The sequence below is a fragment of the Tinamus guttatus genome, unplaced genomic scaffold (genome assembly GCF_059628265.1).
Source record: "Tinamus guttatus ecotype Peru unplaced genomic scaffold, ASM5962826v1 Tinamus_guttatus_pri_ptg000227l, whole genome shotgun sequence".
Taxonomy (NCBI): Eukaryota; Metazoa; Chordata; class Aves; order Tinamiformes; family Tinamidae; genus Tinamus; species Tinamus guttatus.
This window is the reverse complement of record NW_028288761.1, coordinates 478,892-489,552: the sequence shown is the minus strand read 5'-3', so window position 1 is coordinate 489,552 and position 10,661 is coordinate 478,892. Positions and strand designations below refer to the sequence as shown.

Genomic DNA, 10,661 nt, shown 5'->3' with positions numbered 1-10,661 from the left:
CGGCGCCGCCATCATGGCGGCCTGAGGCGCGGCGGGGCGGGCGCCGGGAGCCGCAGGGCGGGAGGAAGGCGGCGAGGCCGGCGCGGGCAGGTAACGGCGGGCAGGGCGCGGAGCGGAGCGGCCGCCCCCTCCTTCGCTGCTCCGCGCACCGCGCCCTTCCCCGCGCCGGCAGCGGCTCCCCAGCCCTGAGGCGAGCGGGACGGGGGCGGGACGGCGCCGCGGCGGGAGCGCGCGGACACCGGCCCCAGGGAAGACGGGAGGGCCGGGGCCCCCCTTACCTGCGGGGGCCTGGCCGCCCTCTGCCCGGAGCTGCCTCCTCTGGTGCCGCTTCCTCCCTTAGGGCACCTCAAAGCAGAGAGAAGTAGGGCTGGCGTGGGGGATTGGGGCAGTTCATCCCTCTGCAGGGATTTTTGCAGCCTTTGGGCAAGCTCCTTCTTTAACGTGTCTTCCACCACTTTTTTGTCAGGGTGAGTCGGTTGGGGAGAGCAGAGGGGCAGCCCAGCAGCAGCAGCGTTGCACGTGAGCGCAGCAGTGATGCGGCCGCCTGAGCGAGCGCTCGGGGCCAGCAGCAGAGTTGCATTCCTCTCTTAATAAGGCATGGATAAACCCACGGGCCTTTTGTGGTCTTATGCACCAGTCTGTGGTTTCAAACAGGGAGACAGGACAGCAGCCTGAAATCTGAAATTGCCAACTCTGGATTAAATTCCCTGTTTTGTCACTTCATGCGCAATCCTGAGCAAATGTGTTTGTCCTGCATGTTTGTTTCCCTGTCTGTGCATGGGGAGAAGAGCAACGATGTGCTGCTGGGTGTATTAGAATGTCCAACAAAGTGTTACTGTATTGCAGGGATTTCTCAGGTGGAAATTGTCAGGCTGCACATGTGCCTTTACTGAAAAGATGCACCAAGAGATTTTAAGCTGAGAACCTTGAAATCTGTGCAAAAAGATTGTGCAAAATATTGCTTTCTGAGGTTGACACCATTTATAACTAGAGATGTGGAGTAAAGCCTGTTTTCAGGAGCTGGCTAAAAGCTGAAGCCATCTCTATTGTTTTCAAAAGTTTTAATTTGTCCAGGTATGCCAAAACAATGTAAACACCAGTGTGACTGTACAGCCCTCTAAAAGGTCAGCCACAGTCCCGGCAGTCAGCCAGAGTGACACATAGGTTCTCCGGTGTCCAACTTCTTCACCAGAGTAAAGGCTAGATACCAAACTTGAAAATTATCCAATATAATCATAACGTGAAGGAACCCATGTCTGGTAAGGTTTCTGTTTGGTGCGTGAATAACATGCTTTGGAAATCGTATCTTAGCTGTTTTTAAAAAATAACTTACATTGTTGAAATTATTAACAAGGAGTGTTTTACATTGCAAATGCAAAGTGTTGGTGCTGGGAGCCAACATGCACATCAAAAATGTCAGGCAACAGCTGAAGACAAAGGCCTGTCTTCACAAGCACTTAAATAGAGCCTTTGTAGAAAGGGTATTTTTATCACTTAAGCTTCCTGGTTAACCCAAAATGCTTTAACTGTGCAAAGTAGACCAGTTAGGTGTTTACCCACCAGAGCTACTCTTCTTCTTTTAGGCTAAGAATAGCAGTTTTATGTTCACATGTGGTCTGTAGCTAACCTTAAAGAGAAAGGTGCAATATGTGGGCCTACAAGGAGGATAAATTCTATGCAGAGTTTGAGTGACTTTCTGTTTCAGTGTTATGGAATAAGTTTTGAGAAGGAGGAAGACTTAGCTCGCCTCTAGTAGTCATAATAAAAAATATCTTTGCAGTTCTCATTATTTGCCAACATCAGTAGAATAAAAAGCCTGAAAATGGTGCAAAAGTTAAACCCTTCTCCCACTAGCAGGAATGGATCCTGGAGGGAACTGACCAGACAGTCTACAAGAATTTTGCCCAAATATTGTTCCTGCTCCACAAATAAATTGTTCCTGCTCCACAAATAAATAGCAATTTAGTCTGCTGGGGTTTTTGGCTTGCCCTCTGAATTCCAAAGAAAAACATGGCAAAACTAATGCTAAAATGTTACTACATTGAGTACATACATTCATATATCTTCCAATCCACTGTCAGATAGGATTAATTAATACTATATATATATATTTTTTTAACAGATTCAAAAACCTAGAATGGCAGGAGAACAGAAGCCATCCTGCAATCTTCTTGAACAGTTTATTTTACTAGCCAAAGGCACAAGTGGCTCAGCTCTGACTGCTCTTATAAACCAAGTGCTGGAGGCTCCTGGGGTTTATGTCTTTGGAGAGCTGCTGGAGTTAACAAATGTGCAAGAGGTAAGAGAGGAATTTGTCTCCTAATGCCCCTTCTGCGCTCCCAGAAATTTCCACAGACACCCTGTGTTTGTAAAATTGTTGTTTCAGGAAGAGTCTGATGTGACTTACCTGGGTTCTGAGATACCTGTGTCATACAAGGGTCCTACAGAAATTTGGAGGGATCTGATGAATATGAGATTGGCATTGCTTTTGTTTGTATATATTTAGATATTAAAAAGATAACTCTATAAAGTTTTGCTATCCTATGTGATTCCTCTCAAAGTCCTGGCAGCAGCATAGTAACAATTTCAAGAAGGCATTTAGCCAGCCAGCAACAACAACAACAAAAAATCTTTCTGCTCCTTCATTGTCCTGGAAAGCATAACCTTGATGCTCTCCAAAACTCTTTGTGAACAGATGTCTAGTGTATCAGGCCTGCGTGGTAACCAAGCCCAAACCCTTTCAAACCAAGATGCAAAACAAGTTCCAGAGCTTTTAAAGAAAATGTCTTGCCAGTAATCCCCTTTACTACAGTGAGGGAAACCACTCCAGCTGCAGAGATACTCAACCTAACGTGGCATAGAGCAAGTTCAGCTCTCCACATGGGCTCATAGGTGTGTCTAAAAATGCCCCTATGGTTATGGATCGGTGAGTAGCAAGCGATACTTAAAAAACAACAACATCTCAACAAAATTCACTCATTAATGCTGAATTTTTTTCCACAGCGTATTTTTCTGTGAGAGCAGAGCTGTTAGTTTCAAATTTAAAATGTTCCAGCTTGTTTTGCTATCAAGTCTTCTGTCGCTCTGCAGGTAGCTGTCTTAGCTTTCCCAGTAAGACCATGGGTGCTTAACTGGCCGACACAGGTATCTGCTGGCCTGTCATGTGATGAGAAGAGCTGGTGTCCTGCAGGCCAAAATTAAGAGTTGCTTTATTTTATATATATATTTTTTTACCTCCCGAGATGCTATATAAACTAATTGACAGTCCAGGCTGCATTTAAACTCTGGTACATGGTTGCATCATCTTGAGTCTGAAACTGCTGGGAAAGGGTCTGCTTCTCTAAGATCTGGATGTAGTTCCTTTTCTAAGTGTTACTTGTTATTTGTAGACCTAAAATGTGCTCTGCAGAAGCCATCTACCACTTAATATTGTGTTAAATGGAATTTCTTCCATTTTCTTTCCATCCAGCTTGCTGAAGGGCCTAATGCTGCTTATTTCCAGTTGCTGAATCTGTTTGCATATGGAACATATCCAGACTATGTAGGTAAGAGCCTGTCTGGTGGTTGCAGATGATGAGACCCGATTGCACTTTATAACTGTCAGAGGCAGTTCTGGGTTTTTTATGGTACTTGGTGTGGTGAGATGAAAAGGTCGAAGCACAAAATGTGCTTGGAAGGAGAGCTGTTTGCCACTCCCTGGATCATAGGTGCTTTTCATTTACGGAAACGTGGAGGAAGGGCTATAGTCAGGCTAGAGACTGTTGGTATTCTATTAGTTTGGCTTGGTTTGCAGTGCTGAGCTGAGCTGATTTGTACTAGTATTCAGTGAAGTTCATAGGCTACTTACCTCTGTACAGAGCAGTTGCAGGCATCTGCTTTGAAATTTAGATGATGCTGGCTATGGAAGTTGCTGAAAACTTTAACCAAGTTCTTCTGTGTTATTTCTAAAATCCTACGTGGTTTTAGAATAAGCTTTTATTTTGTGAGTCTTTTACTGAAGCAAAATGAAAAAATGCTTAACCAGAATATAAATTGGAATAATGACTTTTATACAGCTTCAAAGGGGTGGTGTGTGAATCATCCAACTGTCTGTCTGACGGTACCCTGTTATTTGTGCCCATGCTTCCATTTTGCATTCTACAATGCAGTACTTATTTTTGGATAGCAGCCTGAATTCAAAGTATGACAGAGTGTGACAAATAATTCCATCATAAGCTATGCTAGTTATGACTGTGGTGGATGAGTTATCTAGTTCCTCTAAGCAAAACTGGCATCAATAAGTGCAAGAGTTGGAAGCTTCATTGGCAGTGGAGCAGTGAGTCTCATTAATTCTGTAGCTGATGAGAGGGTGTTTGCTTTGCACGGGTTTTACATCCCAGCGTGTGACCGTGCAGTTCTTCCTTTACAATTTCTTGTGTAGTGTGTTTTGTTGTGGCTGCTACCGTTCACCACACAGCACCCCAGACAAAGTTCACACGGCAGTTTTGCCTGCCCAGAGAAATCCACTTCTAATACATCATGTCTGTGTATGGAATGAGCACTCTGCTTCTGAAGAGGGAGAGGGAGGAGTTGAGGAGGAGTGGGAAAAAAAGAAAGGAAGAAAAGTAGACAAAATGTAGAGCATTGAATGAGATGGGAAGGGTGGGAGAGCTTGAATGTCCCCGAAACACTCATTTTCATTAAAGCAGATACTTTGAAGAGTATCTTTGCTTTGGAAAGCAGCCAGTCGTCATTCTGCTTTTAAATATTCATGAGGCACGTGGCTGTAATACAGTGACAGTGAGGCCATATAACTGTCTAGATTAATAATTTCTCCTGTTCTCCTCGGCCTGCCAATTAACACTTTCAACCCTAAATTCTATAGCTCTTCAGAGAAATAAAGCCAACTGTATTTTACAACCGGAACAGCAGAGAGGAAAGGTTTTATTCTGTCAGCTCACTAATGAAGTAAAAATGTCTTGGTGATAGGAACAAAGCATTGACCAACTGCTTTGGCAGGATGCTACTTGTGTAGATGTGAATTACATTCTAATTCCAGAACCAGAATTACTAACAAAATGGTGAGGAATGAAATTGTCAACTTGCTTTTTAATTTTTTTTCTCTCTCTCCAATGCGTATGGTGATCTGTCATCAGTGGCAGCTCACTCTGCTCATCAGCACCCGCAGTAGCTGGGGAAGTGCAGCCTTTCAGGATTGTGTGTAGTTTATTTGCCTACGGTTCTGCAGTCTGAATTACTTAATTCCTGAAGTTATTAATCTTGTTTTTCTTTCACTTTAACAGCAAGCAAAGATAACCTGCCTGAATTGACAGTGACTCAGAAAAACAAGTTGAAACACTTGACGATTGTAAGCCTAGCTTCTAGAATGAAGGTAAAGTACATCCTGACTGATAACAGATATATTTTTTTAAATTATTATTTTAATTGACATGTATTCTATAGTACTGTAGTTGTATCAAATTGCAAGAGTACCCTCAAAGAACCCTGCAGCTAGGAAAGTCCCTGTAATACATAGTTTTCTATCCTGGTGCATTTGGGACACAAACTTAATGGACTTTCATGGATGAGAAGGGTGGGTGTTTAAACAACCATGAAAATTGTTTAGTAGAACCTGGGGCACTTTGTGTGACTTGTTTCACTGCTGGGGATGGAGAATCTTTGAAACACTGTTTTTTCTTTTTCTTTTTTTTTTTCTTTTCTGGAGGACATAATTGGCACTCCCAAATTTATTTGACAATTCCAGTACCTCTTGCCTCCAGAATATACTGTGCCAAAGCTTCAGGAATTACCTAAATTGTGTCAGAATATGATGTAACGTAATACTGCATGGTGGTTCTGCTGTAATCAATCACTGCAGTGCTTGCAGGCTGCAGTGTAGAATACAAAAAACATCTGGCCATTGAGCTTCTGCAACCCTACCTACTTCTGTTTGAGACTTAGCTGTTCTGCCTCTAGGATTGATAACTTATTTTTGGACTTGCTACTTCTAGTGTATTCCCTACTCTGTGTTGCTGAAGGACCTGGACATGAGGAATCTGAGGGAGCTGGAAGATCTCATTATTGAAGCGGTTTATACAGACATTATCCAGGGGAAGCTGGATCAGCGCAACCAGGTGCTAGAGGTCGATTTTTGTATCGGCAGAGACATTCAGAAGAAGGACATCAGTAACATTGTCAAAACACTCCAGGAATGGTGAGGCAAGCTTCTCCAGCTTGCTTATTCCCTGTGCATAGTCTATGCTGCCTTTTTCTGACTCCTCAAAAGTTTCAATTACTGGCTCAATTTTAGCATAGCCCATTAATCAACAGTCTTACGCTGTGAGCAGGCCCTTGGTAATCTTGCTCAGCAGACACTTTCTCAAAGATCCCATCTAGGATTCATTCTGTGTTCATGTATCAAACCAAGTCGTACTAGCTCTTAATGTTTTGCTGTCACTTTGTTTTTTACCTGGCAGAACTGTAGCTAGGAATGAAGGGCTTTACCAAACAGTCGTGCCAAACTGGAATCTTAGTGATATGGTATGAGGCCCTTCCCGCCTCTTTTGTCACACTTAATAACAAAACAGAACCGGCTGTTAGTTTTCTGCTTTTTCGCTGTGATGGGAACTTATGGGCATATCTGATACTATCATAGTTCCCTGAAGCTGAAGTCTCTTCAAATGTGAAGTTCCAGATGCCTTTTTTTGCCTCTTTCCTTTGTCCTCCAAATGCAGTTTGCCTGCAGCCAGCATATTTGGGTTGTGGTATTATATTTTTTTTTCCCTGGAGGAAAAAAAAACCTTTTTCCAGGAAGCTTCCAGCCAGGAAGCTGCTTCTCACCTTTTGGTAGGATTTCCTTCCCATCTAGACAAATTCCCTTCTTTGGTGTAGAGCCTGGGGCAGGTTCTGAGCTAACTAAGGATTTTTTGCCTAGTTGCTATGGTAATGGATGCATGAAAAGTCACTAAACTGCATTGAAAATGGGCTGTTCTGAGGAGGAGACAAGTTTTTTTGCTTCTCTACTGCAGCTCCCTCAATCTTCTTTTTGGAGGGAGGGCTGTAGCAGCTTCCAGGGCCCTAAAGCATTGTCTGGAAGATAGCAATGAAGCCTCTGCAGACTCCCTTTCTGTCCTTTTCAGTTATGACCTTTGTGTTGGAGGAGGCTTGTTTTATGTCTTACTCAGCAAGCAGGGGGCAATTCTTTCAATGTGACCTTTTTTTTTTTTTTTTTGGCCTAATTTTAAATTTTATTAACTCTTGAAAAATGTCTTACACTTCTCTCTTAGGAGGTAATTCTGATTTAAAAGGAGACTGAAAGCTTTTCATGAATGTTATTTGACACTGTATTTTGCAGGTGCGATGGTTGTGAAGCGGTTCTTTTAGGAATTGAGCAGCAAGTACTTAGAGCCAACCAATACAAAGAGAACCACCACCGAACTCAGCAACAGGTCGAGATAGAGGTGGGTATAGTGTCATTTGGGGCTGCTTTTTGCTTTTGATTTAAAAAAAAAAGTGCTTACTGAAAAAAATAACCTGGTAAAACCTGATTAATGACCATGGCTTCTCTGAAGGAGGCCAGCAGTCATGCAAGTCAACTGTGCTCTGTGTGTGTTTGGGTAGAAAAAAAAAACACATGTCCTCCCATGTTCTAGTTCTAAATCTGCATCAAATCTGACCAGTGAGTAAGTAGTGTTGAAATTTTCTTTATAAAAGTGGGCCAGATGGGCGCGCTAGCTGTTGTTCCCTGAATGATTCATTAAGGAACAAGCTCTTTTAACACAGAGCTAGGATTCTGTTCCTTTTGTGTAATGAGGGAAGGATAAATCAGTTTGCTTTTGTTTTAAATCTGAGAGTGTAATTAAAAATCTCTCGAGTCTTATTGCAAAAAGTGCCCTTAGCAGTTTTCTTCAGGGTCTTCCTTTTGGTGTTGAGCATCCAGAAAGGGCCCTCAACAACCTGTCTTGGGAAGCATGTCCTGGGAATGCTCCTGCTCCCTGTTCCTCTCTCAGTTGCTCAGTAGATGGCAGCATCAGCACACGAGTTCAGCCCGGCACGTGGGGGCTTGCTTGGGAAGAACAGATCTTGGCTAATACAGCTGTAAAGGTGAAAATGGTCCTCCAGAGACACTTGTTCAGGGCTAATTTCTTGCAGAGTGCTGCCTCCCTGCAGGTTTACATTTGCCTTTTGAAGCAATTTGTGCTCGACGGCTTGATTGGCATCCATAGCTCATTTGTTTTGCCAGATGCCTTTGGCCTGGAGTTACCACACCTGATTTCTAGACTTGTTTTGACCCATGGGATTTTTGTTTTATTTGTTTGCTCGTATACTGATTTGTATTTCTGGTCAGCTCTGCAGGGCTCTGGGGCAGGATACGATGCTATGCTGTATCTCTCCTCAAGCAGAGCAGCAGAAACACTACCTTCCATGGGCTAATTCCTGTTCCTACTTCTAGCAGATATCTGTGACTCAACCAGCCAGGCCAAGTGTCATTTTCCCTTTTCCTTTCTGACAACTGTCCTAAGTGCCAGCCTGCTTCTTTCCTTCTCCTCTGTCCTTGCTGCTTCTGGCCAGTGTCACAGTCAGATGGCTGCTTTCAGCACCAAAGCAGTAGTAGGTCCTTCCAACCAGCTGTGTTGTGCCAGTATCTCCTAGAAGGTGTAAGTAACCTCCAGTTGATTCTAGCCCAGGTCCAGTATGGAATATTAAAAACTCTGACCCTAAGTAAGGATAAAATGTTGCCTTTAATAACATTGAATGTAGAGCAGTGAGACTGTTTCTGGTGGGACAGTTTATTGTAGAACCTGCACTCTGTGCTCCAGAGGTTTTTCAATGTTTTTATGAATGGAGCTTCTACTGCAAGGGGAGGAGGAAGAAGGAGGTGCTCATTCACTGTCTCTTCTTGGCCAGGTCACAAACATAAAGAAAACATTAAAAGCCACAGCCTCGTCGTCGGCACAGGAGATGGAGCAGCAGCTGGTAGAGCGAGAGTGCCCTCCACATGCAGAACAAAGGCAGCCCACAAAGAAGATGTCCAAAGTCAAAGGGCTGGTCTCCAGCCGTCACTAGAATATACCACCTGAATGTCATTCAGCTGGAATGGCAGCCGGAACAGCAGAAAAGGGCCTGTGTCTCCTTTTTCAGTGGGTCCTGGGCCAGTCCCTTCCAGGCTGGCAAATAAAAGCCCAGTTTGAGTACAGCTCCCAGCTAGCAGCACCTGGCTAAGTTACACTGTGCAGGCCCTATTTGTTTCCAGGATGTTTTCCTGGTCCTTTGAAGAGGGACTTCTAAAGAGAAGGACTAACCAAAGGGGCAGAAAAAGGAATCTGTGGACAGTTTTACTCCCTCCCAGCCACTCTCACTGCTGCTCAACTTTGAGGAAGCTGCTCTACTAAGTCAGATCTTGGGAGAAGTTCTATAGCACGTGCCTGAATTCCAGGGCTGAAATGTGGCTGCCAAAGCCAGGCTGGGAGCGAGGAAGCCATCGACACAGATCTCTCCATTCCCAAAGGGAGCACAGAAAGGTTTCTAGGCCAGGAACTGCTTTACATGGAAGTCTTCAGCCTTTCCGCTACCCCTGTCTATTTTAAACTGGGGTGAAATTCACACTACCTCGCTCTGTGAAGATGAGATCCAGTGCTGGGCTGTTTACTTAACTGTCTGTTTACTGCCCTTACTAAGCCCTTTAATCTCTCACAGATTTAAAGCACTGCTTTGCATCTCTGAGGCATCAGCGCAAGGAGGAGGAAGCGGCTGCTCTCTCAAGCCTCCCTTCTTACAGGTAGATAGGGGCCTCGTGGCAGTGGGTTCCTTCGGAGTGTGATGTGATCTCTCAGAGCTGCTGCGAGCTGTTCCCCCACGAGCACCGCTAAAGGGTAACGCGTTCGCTTTTCCTCGGATGCTGACGACAGTGGGCTGCGTCGGAGAAGGGTCCGGTGAGCGCGTGGCAGCCTGGTGGCCCAGGACCCACTGGCAGGGGTCGCAGCAGCATCCCCTTGCTGAAGCAACGGACTTGATTAGTCTCTCTGAATTTTGAACACTTTCAGGTTGTATTTTCCTCCCCCTTTTTTTGTACATTGTTGTGATTCTAAAGCATTTCAGCCTTTGTTTTGTTTTTGTTTTTTTTTTTATTTGTTACAGACTAACTTCAGATGATTTACACCTAGTTTGGCAAGGTGTGGATTTTTTTTTAAGGGGGGATGGGATTGGCATTGAAACAGCAATTGACAAAAAGCACATTTTTGAAAAAAAAATTAAAAATGCCAATTTAATGTCAGAGCCTGGAGTCTTGGCTTCGGGATCGCTTTAGTCTTGTAGTGCAGGAGCGCTTGTGTGCATAAGTGTTCCTTGGGTTTTGGTGTTTGGTGTCAGCGTCTGCTCGCATCTCCTTGCCGTGTCTGCGGGGCAGCCAGGTGCTCTGCCCAGTTTGTCAGGAGCTCCTCCTTGTCCAAGTTTGTGCAGAAGGGTCTGGGGCAAAGCCACAGCTGAGCCAGATCTCCTGAGCAAAAACACCTTCACTGCCTAATTTGGGAGATTTGAAGTTCAGTTCTTAGGACAAGTAGATTCTTTACTTTGGGTCTAACAGTGCCGTTTTGCAGCTTGGCCCCTCCATTTAACTTTACAGTGTAAAGAGAAGGGCTTTCCATGAGCAGGAAGGGGAGCTCTCTAAGCAGGGGACCGTGGTT

General features: G+C 44.4%; 1 protein-coding gene across 1 annotated transcript; it reads left to right on the top strand.

The window, feature by feature from the left end:
• COPS7B (COP9 signalosome subunit 7B) lies at positions 1-10,252 on the top strand. The gene is made up of 7 exons (XM_088525521.1): positions 1-90; positions 2,123-2,299; positions 3,470-3,545; positions 5,283-5,371; positions 5,991-6,193; positions 7,334-7,439; positions 8,887-10,252. Exons 2-7 carry the CDS (start codon positions 2,138-2,140, stop codon positions 9,043-9,045), a joined length of 795 nt encoding a protein of 264 aa, XP_088381647.1. The 5' UTR covers positions 1-90; positions 2,123-2,137; the 3' UTR covers positions 9,046-10,252.
• The last annotated feature ends 409 nt before the right edge of the window (positions 10,253-10,661 follow it).